This window comes from Rutidosis leptorrhynchoides, unplaced genomic scaffold, assembly GCF_046630445.1.
Source record: "Rutidosis leptorrhynchoides isolate AG116_Rl617_1_P2 unplaced genomic scaffold, CSIRO_AGI_Rlap_v1 contig551, whole genome shotgun sequence".
In the NCBI taxonomy this organism is placed as follows: domain Eukaryota; kingdom Viridiplantae; phylum Streptophyta; class Magnoliopsida; order Asterales; family Asteraceae; genus Rutidosis; species Rutidosis leptorrhynchoides.
In genome coordinates this window covers 43,925-60,059 of record NW_027266776.1, presented here as the reverse complement: position 1 = coordinate 60,059, position 16,135 = coordinate 43,925, and the positions used below count along the sequence as shown (strand labels likewise).

Here is a 16,135-nt window from a genome sequence, read left to right as displayed (position 1 = left end):
CCCGGTGATGGGGCCATCTCGGCTTTTCTTGATATCATCCCACCCTCTCACCCATGGCTGCCCGGGTAATGCCCGTGTCTCAGGAGCAGAGTGACTATTGAGGTTGTTCATGACTTTCTTCTGCACAGCGGAGAAAACCTGAAGAACAAAACCATGATAGTTAAAGAAGATGAGATACCAAGACCACCTCTTCAGATTGAAAGCAACAGACACGTTTTGGCACCTTTGAACTCACCGGATTCATTTTCACAGCTTCTGGGGGTTGCTCCTGGTTAGTCAGCCACTTCCAGAGATCAGGGTTTTCCTAGTGATGGGAAATGAAAGATCAAGACGCATAAAGGTCACATGAGTTGCTAACTGCAACCTATAGAACTAGTATAGAAGATGTCCAGAGATGCCATCCGCAACATTCAACTAGCCAGATACTTTCCATCACATTACCAACTCAAACAAAGGAAAGAAGACATAGATGCAGAGTACAGGAGTAGGGGTGACGATGTCAAACAGAATAGACCTACACAATTCAAACCAGACAGGAAGTCAGCAGGTTTAGTCTGTGCTAATTCTGTGCGTGTCATAATTATATCAACCTGTTTGACAAGATTAGAATCGATTTAGGTTTTGGTTCAACCAATAAGACCCAACATTGACCTGTCCAGCCTGTTCAATTAAATGGATTGTGTCCACTTGATTAATGACCGACCCACATTGACCTATTTTGCTAGAAAAGTAGTTAGACTTATCTATTATTTACTACTTATGGCTATATTATAAGTAATTGTTGATAGTAATCTTTATTATGCCATCTTAAAATCATAGACTTTTAGACTAATCGTAGTAAAACTTGAGTATATTGAGCACACCAATCTCATGCACAAACATGACCAATCGACAGAAATTGACAACTCTAAATGTGAAACACAGAAATTTCAGTGCTTACTGCTCAGCACAATAAGTCATTGAGCAAGCAAAATTAATGGATTGAAGGATCATTATTTGGTCTTTTCCTGCATTACAAGTTGGTCTTATAAGTGCTAGCAATGCAAATAAAGTAATTCCCACACCCAGACAGAAGGACACCCAATGTCAGCCAGACAATGATTCCTTCATAAAGGATTGAATGAGCATTAGTAAAAAGAGAAAAGCAGTCTCCTTGCTTTGGCAAAATAAAAATATGGTCCCAATGGTGATTATTGATTCTGCAGCATTGTAACTGTTACTACCTATAAGCTATTAGCTCCTGCCACAAGGAGAATGCTTCACGAGGAACTCATTCCTTCATCAAATCAGGGGATTGGACAAACAGAAAAGATGAAGAAGTAATCATCTCAGACTTGAGGGTCATTATCCACCCCAGGTGTCACAGGGAGCTTATGATTTTGCAGCAACATGTTATTTTTTGGCACACAAAATTCTACTCTTTGCAGGCCATTGTACTTCTGTCTCTCGGCAGAGTGGAGACTGAGGATCCAAGACATTCACTTCACGGGAAGAAAAAAGAAAGTTGATTACTCTTTCATAATTATCTACAATCCCTAACTTTTTGTTCTGACATATGAAGCTAATGATTCCTCATGGCATTCATTCTCCGAAGCAAGCCTCTCTCTCATCGTTTGCACCCACTTCCTCTTCTTTGATAGTCAGTGTTGCCTGATCTTTTCCTACTTTCAAGTTATTGGCTTTTAAACTACAAAAATAGGGAGAATTGTATGATGGATCTCAGTAAAAATAAGCAAAATGAAGTCTTGACCTAATTTAACAAAGTTTATTGTTGATTGACATACATGTTGGCTTATTGTTCTCAGACCAAAAAGATTACTTTTGGAGAATCACAGGCAAGTGCATGTTCTTCTATAGTTATAAACACCGAGACAAGCTCAAACAATACTATGCTATTTGCAAAAAAAATAATATTGGAAGGATAGATGGTTATCAGATCGTAAGCTAAAAAATCTATTTCATAAAAGTTTAACAAAAATAGTAATTAATTAATTTTCTTAGTCGCCCTTACGAAAGGATGGCCTAGCTCCACTACTGGGACAAGAATATTTTACAATGTCCTTAAGCATCTCACACAAGCCAACTTCAATCTGCGGATGATAACATTGTTTGCATGCCTCCATTTAAAATCAAGAACACAAATATTCCACAAACAGGGCACAAGCTCTCATGAAAAATAAGCATATTCCAGCCATAGAGAGCACAAATTATAATTTTACACCCAGGCACCATTGTGATAAAAATTTATGTCATCCCAAAAAACTCAGGCAAAGTCACATTAGAGAAGACAACAAAGTAAGCATCATCACAGGCACAGCAACCCAAGATTACACTGCTTCAAAAGGCAGCAGGTTATGCCACCAACAACTGACAGGAAAATATCTCAATTGCCTCTCTCTCTCTCTCTCTCTCTCTCTCTACACAAACTCTAAATAGCACCACTTACCCTGCAACTGCAGGGCTGAAACAAGAATTTCTTCAAACAAAATAACCCGACTAAGAAAAGGTACATCTGATAGGAGCAAAACCATTAATTCAATAAGTACTTTAAACCAATCATATTGTAAGATTATAAGCCTCGATGCTTGATATTTTTCTGGCAAAGACCTTCAATAAAATTTACACTCAGTTAAAACCTAACAAAACTATTACCATTATCCACACATGAACACAGATCCAAAATACATAATTGCGCAGAATTCTTCAAAACAATCTATTCCGTGCACACAAGATTAAAAATAGCTGTATTCTCCTTAATAACTCAAAGATCTCAACCAACGACTCTATCTCACTTATAGTGATTAATTGTTGCCGGGGACAAACGAAATACAAAAACAGATGCATTTGCCGGCCATCCAAAATGACAAGCAAGACAATGAAAAGTTGAAATTGCATAACTTGATCGTGACATGGGCATGGAAAATCGGAGAGAGAGAGAGAGAGAGAGAGAGAGAGAGAGAGAGAGAGAGCAGGGTTGAGGAAGAAATACCCAGTCAAGAACATCGACGAGTGCCTTAATCCCATCGACATCCATGGAATAAATATTATCCTCCACCCATTGCCCCAACACCAGATCCAGCTCCAGATAACCTCTCTGCCTGCTCCTGTACAACAACCTGCTCCATGCGAAACCAAAGCCAACCAATCATACCATGTTGTCCAAATCAATTCGCAACATCATCTAAAAGAATCCATAAACCGCAAAGGTAAATACACATAAACAACAACAACAACAAAAAAGAACCTGTTGCACAATCGCCTCTTGCTCTCTTCATCCGAGAAATCAACGCCCAGGAACCGATCGCCGTCACCGCCGCTAGAAAAGGGCGAGACCCACCCATTCTGAGGCCTGCCCAAAAGAAAAGAAAAGACAAACAAACAACCCATCAAAGCAACTTCCTTTGGACGCGCGACCGAACGAAACGAAAAGGGTCGGCGAGCGGGGCGGCGAAGAACCTGAGAAGAAGGGGGGCCTCGGAGCAGCTCGGAGGCCAAGCGGCGACCGAGCTCCGGCGGGACGCGGCGGCGGCGGCGGCGGCGCACCTGAAGATCCTGTGCGCGCCCACGAGGGACCTCCTCACGCTGGCCATTCTCGATTTGGACGAAATTGGATTGAAAGCGATGCTGCTGTGGAGGCTGGCGGATCGAAGAAGGAGGAGATGGAATTTCTCCTTTTTGCGCCTGAAGCTTTGTCGGAATTGGTGGTGGAGAGACGGCGATCGTGGCCTCGAGAGAGCGAAACCCGTGCTTTGAATTACACCTCTTTTTATATCGGCGGATGGTGCGATTAGAGACGAAAGGATAATTGTATAAATTAAAGTAATTACGAGAAAGAAAGAGTAGAAAAAGGATTTGGAGATTATAAAACTTGTAATGATAAAGAAATTATAAGGAGAGAAAAAAGGAAGACAATTTAATTACGATGAAAATTTTATTTGTGCATTTATAAATAGATACGTGAGATGGTATAAATAGAATTTTACTAAATCTCTCGCTTTATACTTGAAAAGAATTGGAGGGATTTAAAATTTTACATAAAATTAATCAAATTGACCTCTCCTAAACCCTTTATTTGTTCTCCTCGATCCCAACACGATTATGTTTCTACGATTATTTTTCTTCTCTCCTAACAAATATATGGTCTAGTGGACAAACAGATAAACTAATGGACTGATATCATATAAAAATCCTAAAATTGGTCTAGTAATTTTTGTCCCAAAGTCGTTTTTTCCAAATTAACTTTCTATTAGCATTCCAAGAATTTCGTTGTTAGTGGTCCTAGACGTTAGACAAAAGTAGTTGATGCCCAATTGATTACTACTCACCTGTCAAGGCGCTTCCAAACGTAGAATTTGGCGTGTAAGGAGTTCATAATAGACTTTGCTAATTGAAATGAGGAGACACAGCTAAGGGTTCATTACCAACTTTGCCAAATTAGGATTTTCAGTGTTTGCTGTGAATTAGGTTACGAATGGAACCCCGACAACATCGCTTCAAAAGGTGCCCAAGTTGAGATGAATTTTGGTTGCTCAAGTGCAATTTGGTTCCCAACCATCACTTGACAAATATCCCTGGAAGAACCATTTCGACTCACCTCCCAATTCTAGCCATGTCGAAAGGAAAGAGCAAAATTGGAGTCGTTTCAGCTATAAAACAAAAAAAAAGGGCCCTTGTCAAGAGTGAGTGGCGAGCTTTTAGGAGGTTTTGTGCAACAGTAATCCATGTCAAGTCGATGATGCAAATCAGCACCATATAAAATAAAATGTAGGGAATCGAGAGCATAAAAGATAGAATGCTGGCTAAAAATTGAATTAGAATAATGGTATTATTATGGAAGTTTTTGTTGTCCAAAATATAATTTTGAGAAGTCGATGTTCGTGGCAGTACTATTTCAAAATATTCTGTGGTGTTAGTCTTAAATAAATTAAATCAAGCAAAAATCACTCGGTCAAAGGAGAACAGATAAGTTTCTAATGAATCGTTTTCTCTAAACCCAGCTCTTTTTTGGCCTTTGACAAGATTAATTCGCTTTTTCCTTGTCAGCTTGTCTTACAGATTCTGTAGAACTCGTTCCAAAATTTACAAATTCATAAAAAACGAAAAAGAAAATCGACGATATTTTCACGCTCACAAAAAGTAAATAGGAGGGGCAAAGGCAAGGCCCTTCGAAAAGCCAAGCAGCCACACACTCAATTGGCTGGCGGGCCTGGACAACAATTAACCCGGCCCGGCCCAATTCGGCCCACCTTGGTCTGAAAATCCGACAAGCTCATACCCGACCCGAAAGAACCGCCGGGCCGAGGAGCTCTTATCCATTTCGGACCATCTCCTCCTCCTTCTCCTCCTCTGCATTTTTCTTCTCACGTCAGCGCCAAATTGACCACTCCCTCTCTCCCCCTTTCTCTCTCTCTGTCACTTACTTCGCACCAAGCAATGGCGTCGCCATTCTCATCGACGCCTCCCGTTCGCTCCCTCCTCCAGCCCAACCCGAACCCGAACCCGAGCCCGAACCCGAGCCGGGGGACCTTCCTCGCTCTCCGAGGTACGTCCGTCCTGCTCCGCTCCATCCTCTTCCCGTGCCTCGTCGCTCGATCGCCCGCCGGGAACGGGGACCGATGCCCCGTCGGTTGGCGCGCGCGCGCCAAGTTCCGGCGATGGCTTGTGCTCCTTCGCCTCGCCTCGTTTCGTTCGATTTTAGTGCGATGGAAAGGATGAGTGGCCGCGGTTCCCGCTGGTGCGTCTTGGAGGTGACTTTTTGGGAGTGACGAGAGGTTTTCGGTTGCAGGTTCGTATCGCGGATGGTCGGACGGCTCCGGATGCCGCTCGTGCAGCGGCGCCGCCGCGTGCTCGCTGCGCTCGGCTGCGAGCTACGCGAGCATCCGCGGCGGCGGCGGGGCGGCCGCGGCGAGTCTCTGTCGCGACGGGCGCGTTAACCCCAGACGATTGTTGCAAAAGAGGCGAGTCCTTTTGTCTTTTTTTTTCTTTTGTTCCTTTTCTGGATTACGTTGTTGCGGTTGCGGTTATGGTATGTTGGTTTGTATGGAGCAATGTGTTTGTTGCGTTGCTTCATTGTGTACTGGAAGTCTGCTTGAAGCGTGTGAGAGAGTCTAGTGACGTTCGGACTCGCCTTACTTGCAGAATTCGGTGTCGAGTAACTCGACTAGAGATCGTAATCTTGACTGGAGACGGTGTAGCTGTTTTAATTTTCTCGACTTTGAGTTTGGTTCGACTCGGTTGTCACAAAGAGGTTTTGATGTAAGCTCCCAGTATGAGCTCGAACTAGAGCTATCACAGTAAAGTGAAAACCTGAAGTTAAATCATTTTCACAGTTTTCATTACAAATATAGGGCGCCAAAGATATAAAAGAATGCAGCAACTTAAATTAGGCTCTTGAGATACTTGATTGAAGTATTAGCAAGCCCAAGCTTTTCTTTATTCGGTACTCGAGTCGAGTTGAGTTGATGTAGCTAGCGAGTCTGGATTTACTTGATTAAGTTACCTTGGTTTGTTTGGAGGCCCAAGTCACTCTGTCTACAATCTTCTGAAGTTGCTTTCAGTGAGCTACTATTCTTCTGCTTGTATTCTGTAGAGCGGTGTTAAACTTCAGATGACTTCGTTCCATTTCAGAGCAGGAGTTGTGACGTGTGCTACTACTGAAGAAATAGAAGCTGAGAAGTCTATGATTGAAAAAGATGTTGTGAGTGTCTCTTGCATAACTATTTTGGACTTTAGTGTCCTGAAAATTAGATTGAATGGGCACGTTGTTCTGCATGTGCTTAGTCATGCTACATAGCGGTTTGTTTACTATGTTGTTTTTCCCTCAGAAAGAAAGAATGGAAAAGACTATCGAAACAGTTCGATCAAAATTTAATTCCATCAGAACTGGAAGGACGAACCCAGCTATGCTGGACAAAGTTGAGGTATCATCTCTGTGCTTATTCCTTCGGTACAAATATGTTTCTGAAAAAGCTTATTGTACCCAAACAAGCATTTTCTTTCTGACCCAAAACAAGCCATCTGGTCAGTAAAATTTTCCATTTTTTTGCTATTATGACGGGCCCTTCTCTCTCTTTATCCTTATGGCTGAGAATATATGTTGATACCTGATGATCTAGCTCCATCTAAGAGGGGCTGCATGATCTGTTTCCAACCATCTTGTATATGAACTCTAATGCTGTTATACCTATGTCCCTTCTCTCTCTCTCTCTCTCTTAAGAATCATAGACGCCTTAGGAGGCTAGTATCCTATCATCTGAAACCATACCAATTTTGTGGCTGAAGTCAGAAGCTGATGAACATGTGTTTCTAACTAGAACTATTTTGCAGAAGTTCTGCTTTTGAAAGCGCTTTGCATGTTTTTAAAGTCAGGGCATAGACTTTAATTGCCAATATTCGAGAATTTCTGGGATTAGCTTTCTTATTGGGTTGCTGCTTTCATTCCTTCTTGCTTCCTTTAGATTGTCTCAACTTAAGAAGACTGATGCTTTACTTTGATTCCTTCTTTAGGTGTTATCATCACATACTGACTTTTCCATGAGATTTTTCTCTGGTGTGGCAATTCCTTCTTTATGTTCATGTGATTGTGATATTCCTTGTATGTGGAGAACAACTTCTGGGGGAAGATGACAAAATGAATAGAGTAAATGCTGATTTTTTGTTTGCTAGATACAAGCCTAAAGGGAAAATGACACAAACAATCCTTGAACTTTGGCCAAATATGCAACTTGGTCCCTAAACTTTTAATTTATATAATATAGTTCCTGAACTTTTGTCCAATGAACAATATAGTTTTTGAACTTTTAATTTGTTTAATGTAGCCCTTGAACTTTTAGTACATGTTCAATACAGTCCTTGTACTGTATGAGAATGTTCAACGCAATCCCTAGTTTTGAATTTGGTACATGTTCGTACTGTATGAGAATGTTCAACGCAATCCCTAGTATTGAATTTGATACATGTTCAATATAGGGACTGTATTAAACGTGTACCAAAGGTTCAAAGATTACATTGAACAAATTAAAAGTTCAGGGACCAAATTAAACAAATTGAAAGTTCGGGACTAAATTACATATTGGGTCAAATTTCAGGAATTGTTTGTCTTTATCCCCAGGCCTAAACTATGCTCAATCTTGGCACATCTCTGAAGTTCTTATGTTGGCTTAACAATCATAGTTCTCTGGAGCACTGTACTGCTATCTCCAGTAACAGTAACATGACATTATTTTAGGTGGAGTACTATGGGAGTCCAGTCAGCTTAAAGAGCATCGCTCAAATCAGTACACCTGAATCGAGTTCTCTCTTAATTCAGCCATATGATAAATCCAGGTATGTTTGACACATTGCAGAATTTTGGTATCTCATGCCGTATATTTCTGTTCCTTTAAGCTTGGAACTGATGGTGTCATGTTAAATCCTTGAAGTAGTTTGTTTGATACAGATCAGGGAATTGTAGGAACTCTACAGATTATTTTTAGATGTTTTGGTCTTCATTTTCTACTGATTGGTGAATTTATAATTGTCATTACTGTCGAATGGTGGGGAAAGCATTCTCGCTAGAGAATGCATTCTGATTTAAGAGATGTATCTTTGTTTTTGCCCACTAGTTAAATAATGGCATGCATTTTGAATTATAAAAAATTCCAGCTTAAAGGCCATAGAGAAAGCTATTGTCAACTCTGATCTCGGTATGACGCCTAATAATGATGGAGAAGTGATCCGCTTATCTCTCCCACAACTCACATCTGAAAGAAGGAAGGTACTCCTTTATAACGTTATACATTCAATGTTACTTCTAACTGCTTGCTAATAAATTAATATGATTACTGGTTCTCACAATACTGTTTCAGGAGTTGTCAAAAATTGTGGCAAAGCAGGCTGAAGAAGGGAAGGTAGATGTACATATTGTATTGATGCTTATGACAACTAGAAATTTACCTTCTCAAGTAAATGAATCATTTCCATGGTATTGTGATCATCATCATCTTGTTAAGAAGGCAAAAAAACCACTTACCTTGTACAAGAACTCCAAAGATTAAATCTGGCACAGACTGTAGCTCCTGCTATGTTGCAGGTAGTCTTGATAGTGGAACAGATCTTGGTGACTACTAGTCTTTAACATCACTGATTTAATTGCTTAGCTTGCAAATAATTAGCTGACGCGTGTGGAATTGTGCATGTTCATTTCATATGATGCATTGGAGATCAATATGTGTGATTGGTGGTTCACACTATCCTCTACCACCATTGTTTTCAACTCCGTTCCTTTCTTTTCTTATCAGGTGGCATTGAGGAATATAAGAAGAGATGCCTTAAAAACCTATGAAAAGCTAGAGAAGGTTCTAATTACTGGATCGTCTTCTCTTTTAATCCATTTGTCTGTCTCATTTCTTGTTTTCTGAGCTTTACCTCTTCTATGTGTGGTTTCTCCTCTTTTAATCCATTGCATGTTCATTTTCTCATCACATCCACTTCTGACAGGAAAAAAAACTTTCAGAAGACAATGTGAAAGATTTGTCTAAAGATTTGCAGGTAATCTCCTGCATTTTGCCATTGAATGTTGAGATACGTTCTTCCAGACTTGTTACCGTGGGCATAAGAAATCTTCTTGCCCCTTATTTTACCTTCGATACTCATATCACTTTGTTGATGAATGGCATGGACAAACAAACTTTGTAGCGCCTTTTGAGATAAGGAACCAATAAGTTACAAAAAAAAAAAAATTCTGATTGCTTAGTGGGGTTATGCTTTGTCCAGTTATGCTGAAGCTGGATTGCTTGAAATGCTCTCTCTACTCTCAACTCTCAAATGTTGTTACAGTGTAAAGTATTTGATTTATTTACGTTGTTTTCTTTTTATGGTGCTCCAGAGTCTGTTGTACATGCAATTTACACAATAAATCAATACGATAAAAGTGAAAAACAAGAGTCATGTATGAAGAGAGGTTTGCATGATAATCCTCCTGTACCCAAATTCCATATTGCCCCAATAACTATGCCTATCAAATGATTTGGTCATTGTGCGGATGCCTACCATTAAGTAGTGTTTTGTTAGTCTGATGAAGTTTTTGTGGATGCATACTTTCCCATTCCACACAACTCGTTAGATGTCCCTTTCTCTCTTATATAAAACCTTTATACTTTGTTCAGAAGCTGACGGATGACTATATGAAGAAAGTTGACACCATCTTCAAGCAGAAAGAGAAGGTAAATAATAAGTTATTTGACAGTGGTTGTTTCATCCATTGGTAGAGAATGTGGCATTGCTTGTGATAGCATCAAGTTCAATGAGGCTAATGGTTCATGCTGTTGAATGCATAGAAACATATCAGGCATGGATATCTGTACAGGTGGTTTGTCACATGCAAAGTGTTGTTTTTTGTGTCATATGATGTGGAAATACCTCTGGCATTCAGTATGCACTTTCAAGACACATATGGTCTGCATTACAATTGGGAAATGCATTCTTGAAATCAATCACTTAGAATTTCAAGTGCTATGCTTGAATTATGAACTTCTCTTTCGATATTGCTAGGATCAATTGAAGATATATTGGAAAAATCCTTTTTTGATTGTATCACTAGTTAAGTTGATCTTCCCCCCTTTTCACCATTGAGGACAAACCTTATGCGGGGGCGAGGGTATTTGAAAGTGCTGAAACATTCTTATTTTGCTGGGTTATATCAATGGCACCCTCTTTTGATGCTGCAGCACTTTGGCCTCATGAACTGAGGTCCAAAAATTGAGAATTACAACAAATATACCGGTCATTCCTACACCCTGAATATCACCTCCTTTGTAACAAAAAAACCAATTAGAAAGAAAAGAATGTCACATCCTTATGATCCCTGTGCAGATTCTAGGTAGACTGAATGTGGTAGTTTTTGTCCTAGCAAATGCAAAGATATATCAGAGAGAAGATACTTGTATGTTGCTTCTCTGATAGGCATACAAGAATCAATAGCGTTAAAGAAAGTAAAGCTTGGACCCAGAATCTATAGTGTTAAAGAAAGAAAACCTTGGATCCATCCTCCAATTACTGAGGTCAATGAGGTGTACCTGCACACCAGCTTTCATTTACCTCTGCTTGTGCTAGAATTTGCTTTTCGAAATTTCTTCTATTCGTACTTACCAACACCGGTTGGACTCTCTTTTGGACCAGATGTTTCTAGTCCATGCTTACATCCCTCTAACTTGTGATCTCATCTTTCAGGAGTTGCTTACTGTTTAGGAACAGGCGTGCTGGGTAAAATTCTGTCAAGATCCCATCTGAGAGAGTACGGAGGTTAGAAGTAGTTCCGGCAATCGGGGATGCATGGACTGCTGAATGTGCTTATAGCTGCATGGCAATTTTTTTAAGTGACAATGACGGTTTGGTCAGCATCAATAGTTTTCTTCCTTGAAGATAAATCTTCGGCCTATATAAGATCTCCAACCGGCAGTTCATTTGCATAGCTTTCAACGTTAACTGCGTCCGTTACATTGTGGGAATGTAATGAGTAGCAAGTTATTAGGGATCGGCATAACGGTGAGGAGGATATTGGCAGGCTGACCACGTCCCAAACCCAAAACTCGAGCGCAGTTATTAAATGGAGTCATAATCCATCCCACTTATGAGAACTTGAAAGCCGGTTATTTTCATCTCGTTTATTGCGTGAATATATTAAGATATTAATTGAAGAATTAATGAAATAGCTACTTGAATAACCAATACACTTAGGAAGTAAATGATTTTTGAGTAAGATAATTTGTCAAGTTTGTGATATGGTAGATGCGAAAACTATAACAAAATTGAAATTGAGAAGAATAAAAGAACATTAAATCTATGTGTAAACCCTCGTAGAAAAAACTATGAGAGGAGGAGAAGCAAAATCCACTATAAAATTTCAAGAATAATGAAGAGTGGCTCTGAAAAGATTAAGACTTTTTTGTCTCAATTTCTTGACTTAATAACTTGAGAAAAACAATATTGATATTGTTGCCAAGCCCTAATGTTGGCCCAAATTCATAAAAATTCAAGACATAATAGATTTGCATCATTGCTTGAATTCTACATAAATAACAATCTTCTTCTCTTGTTAGAGTAAAATTCAGTTGCGACAAACATTAATTAAAGGGTTCGTTAACATATCAATTGGATTGTTTTCTGTACCAATCTTCAAGACCTTTATATAGCCATCGATAAGAATGTCTCAAATAAAATGATACCATACATCAATGTGCTCTATCCACTCGTGATACATCTGATTTTCAATAAGATGTATAGCGTTTTGACTATTGCAATAGACAACAATCACACCATGATCCACATTGAGCTCTCCAAATAAGTCTCTTAACTATAGAACTTCTTTAATTGCTTCTGCAATAGCAATATATTCTACTTATGTAGTAGACAAAGTTACTGTATGTTGTAAAGTAGCTTTCCAATTAACTGCACAATTTCCAATAGTAAAGATGTACCTAATCAGAGACTTCCCCTTATCAAGGTCATTAGCATAATTAGAATCAACATATTTTGTCAGAATATCATTAGTTTTCCCAAAATCTAAACCAAAATCAGAAGTATCTTTCAAATATTTCAAAATCCATTCACAACTTGCTAATAAACTTTGCTTGAGTATGATAAATATCTACTTACCACGCTAATAGCGTATAAAATGTCTAGCCAAGTACAAATCATGGTACGCATAAGGCTACCAACTGTATTAGAGTATAAAACATGTGACACATATTTTATATCTTCATCAATTTGTGGATATAAATTAGCTGATATCTAAAATGAGCAGCAAGAGGAGTATTTACCGGTTTGGCATCGTTCATGCCAAAACAATCTAACACCTTCTTAATGTAGCTTTTTTGGGAGATATATAATTTTTCTCTTTTTTCGATTTTGCCAAATTTCCATGCTTAGGATTTTCTTTGTCGCACCTAAATCATTCATCTCAAATTCAATGCTCAACTTTGCCTTCAAATTTTGTATATCAAATTTATCTTTTACTGCAATCAACATATCATTAACATATAATAACAAATAAATGAAAGAGTCACTTAGAAGTTTGTGCATATATACACAGCCATCATATTGGCTCCTACAATAGCTAAGTTACACCATAAACGAATCAAACCTTTTATACTACTATCCAAGTGATTGCTTTAAGCTATATATAGACTTTTTCAATAGGCAAACATGATATTCTTGACCTTCAAGTTGAAAACCCTCTGGTTGACCCACATAGATTTTCTTTTCAAGTTCAAAGCTATTTGTACATCGAGTTGTTCTAATTCTCAATCATGCATAGCAATTAACGTAAGAAAAACTTGAAATGAAGCTATGTTTAACGATAGGTGAAAGCATATCATTAAAATTAGCTCCTTCTATTTGATTATAGTCTTTAGCAACTAGACAAGCTTTGAATATGATGTCTTCAACTCTAGGAATACCTTCCTTTCTTTTGAAAAACCATCTACAACCCACAATTTTCTTTTCTTTTGGTGGCTTAACAAGCTCCCAAGTTTGATCCTTTTCAAGATATTCCATCTCTTCATTCATAGCAAACCACTAACTTTGATGAATCTTTTGAAGAGACAGATTCTTTATAGATTTTAAGCTCACTATACTTTATTGACTGTGCAATTGAAAGAGCATAAGCAACAAAATCTGAGGACCCATACTTCTGTGGGGGGCTTTGTTGTCCTTCTTGGTCTATCTCTAACAATAGAATACTATCCCTCTTTAGGTTCTTCATTCTCAATATTACCAGTAGACAATTGAACATGTTGCCAAGAAATTACTTCAAGCTCTACCTTCTTCGCAACACTTTCCGAATTTTCATCACAAGGAACAAATGATTCCATAGGATGAAGTAGAAGACTCTTCAAAGTCTATAACCCCTTACACTAAAAACATAACTAAGAAAGATGTATTTTTTTGCTCTAGGCTCTAGTTTGCCTTCACTGACATGTACATATGCCGGACATTTAAATACTTGAAGAGAATAATGAGGTACGGACACCTGGAGTGCCAAAACTTGACACGGAGGGACACACTTAAGTGTCAAAAGTTAAGAAAGTGACACTTATGTGCCCAAATTAGAGCAAAATGGATCACTTAATTGCCAATTCGGCCAAAATGCTAACGTGGCGACTTTCTAGTGAGGTAAGTGCAAAATGACGTTTTGCATGCTGATGTGACTAAAAACAAAATGCAAAAATAACGTCCTTTTGTCTAAGACGTGGTAAAAATTTAATATAAAAATTAATTAAATTAAATTTAAAACTAAATTTATTTAAAATATTTAAAAATACAAATTCAAATATTTAAAAGGGGGGAGGGGGGGAGGGAGACAGCTAAGCCCTCGCTGCCGTTGTCGGGAAGGTTCAGCATCATTTCGCCGAGAAAGGATCCGATTGAGCTGTAGCAAGAAAATCACATGAGTCCACTTGTAAAAGAGAAAATTCAATTAAGAAAATGACGGCTTTGTCTCATGCCACTCGATTTTAATACAGATTGCACCAACCTGGAATAAACTCATTTTTTGTTTACGAGGGTTGTCATGTCACAGTTCACATGCCTGACTCTGGAAACATCACCTTAATATGCCGATTCTTGCAATAAGGTTTCGACAAATGCAAAGCAAAAAAAAAAAAAAGAGAGAAAGTAAGGAAGATGCCAAGATCTCTCGTAAACGCTAGTTGCAAATCTGAACCGGTTTCTAAGCTGAGAATCAAACGAGCCATACACGTTCGACTCGTTCTGACTGAGATTGAAAACGGTTCTTTCAGCCTAGCAGCAATCGTCCTACACCAGGTTGTAGCAAACTTTCTTAAGTAAATTGAAGGTGACGCGAAATTTTTTATCACGGACCGTTTGTTGTGTTTGCTTCGTCGCATTGGAATTCTTTCATTTTTATCACCAAGGGCAACCGGAGGCAACAAATATAGTTTGTCACTTATGGAAGCCAGCGTGACAATAATGAATCGTGCCCTAGATGTCAAAGGTGAATGAGTTGTCGCCTTTGATGTGCCTTTTGATGTAAGATAATTATGGGGAACAAGGATGCTAGTATTAAGGGAGAGCGGGCCTAGCTTAGGCGGCTCACAGGCGCATGGAAGATCTGGTGAGGTGCATGTATGAGGGTGTCGGTAAAAAAGAAATCTCGCATCGGGACTTGATATAATGAAAAATCAACAGCCATTGTCCTGTCTATTCTCCTATCATCCTCTTGAACAACAATTTCAATTTCCGAACCACCACCTTTTTGTGCAGTCTGTTGAGATAATATTCCCTAAAGCAATTTTGAAGAATGACAAAACTTATCTTGAGTAAAGACTTTGATTCTGATGATAAGTATTTTTCAAGTGGAAAGTCTAATGGAAAATAATTAGATAATATTAATTAGAACCAAAGTTGCGGCTTAATCATTTCCTACCTTATTTGTTCTGTCAAACGATTAGGAAGTAGGCTACATACTCGCATAATAGTTAATGTTGATTAGTTTGATTTCCTACCTTATACATAAGGAATTTCAAAAGGAAAGTTTCCAAATATCTCTATGAGATTTGACTTTCCTAGAACGATATACTTGAGATGAAACATTCTTTCCAAGTTGAAGCATTCGACTTTTGGAAAGCTAAACTGCTATATGGGTGGCAAAATCTATGGAAAGCATTGTCTTTGGCGATCTTGAACCAATCAGACCTTCTAAGCAAGATCTAGGCCAACAGGTAGATTGGTTGGATAATTCTCTTGAAAATATGTCCAATGTTTAGCTATGAGAGGAGTATAAGAGGAAGTCTCAAAACTGAAAGAAATATCATATTTATGAGAATTAAAGCTTTTAATTCCAAAGTCTGAAGAGTGTTTTCTAATGTTATACATTCGTCTCTGGGAGCAATATTGCGTAATCATTTAGAGGCTGAGAGTGTGTAGAGAGTTATTCATTGCTCAAATCTTGTAACCTTTAATTGCTCCTTTATAGTGGAATCTAGTCAATAGGCTGTTAGCGCGGAAGAGTGGACATGGGCTTGCAAAAGCCAAGCAACTATAATTTTTTGTGTACAGTTCTCTATTGTTTAACTCTTTATTATTAATTGTAATAGAATTACACACTGGTAAGATTTAACCGTCACTCTTTCTATCA

At 38.7% G+C, this 16,135-nt stretch overlaps 2 protein-coding genes across 2 annotated transcripts; one reads left to right on the top strand and one right to left on the bottom strand.

Annotated features, from left to right (window-relative positions):
• Nucleotides 1-6: 6 nt before the first annotated feature.
• Nucleotides 7-3,590, bottom strand: LOC139884438 (succinate dehydrogenase assembly factor 2, mitochondrial-like; the record flags this gene model as incomplete). The annotated part of the gene is made up of 5 exons (XM_071868471.1): nt 3,458-3,590; nt 3,245-3,284; nt 2,990-3,116; nt 236-304; nt 7-138 (listed from the first exon to the last, which is right to left on the bottom strand). Coding segments are annotated over exons 1-5 (501 nt in total), but the record flags the coding sequence as incomplete, so codon positions are not given.
• A 1,019-nt stretch (nt 3,591-4,609) lies between these two features.
• LOC139884437 (ribosome-recycling factor, chloroplastic-like) lies at nt 4,610-11,226 on the top strand. The gene is made up of 12 exons (XM_071868470.1): nt 4,610-4,714; nt 5,786-6,025; nt 6,139-6,255; nt 6,590-6,697; nt 6,825-6,920; nt 8,228-8,325; nt 8,644-8,755; nt 8,847-8,888; nt 9,279-9,335; nt 9,478-9,528; nt 10,146-10,202; nt 11,209-11,226. The coding sequence occupies exons 1-12, from the start codon at nt 4,610-4,612 to the stop codon at nt 11,224-11,226; spliced, it is 1,101 nt and encodes a 366-aa protein (XP_071724571.1).
• Nucleotides 11,227-16,135: the final 4,909 nt, after the last annotated feature.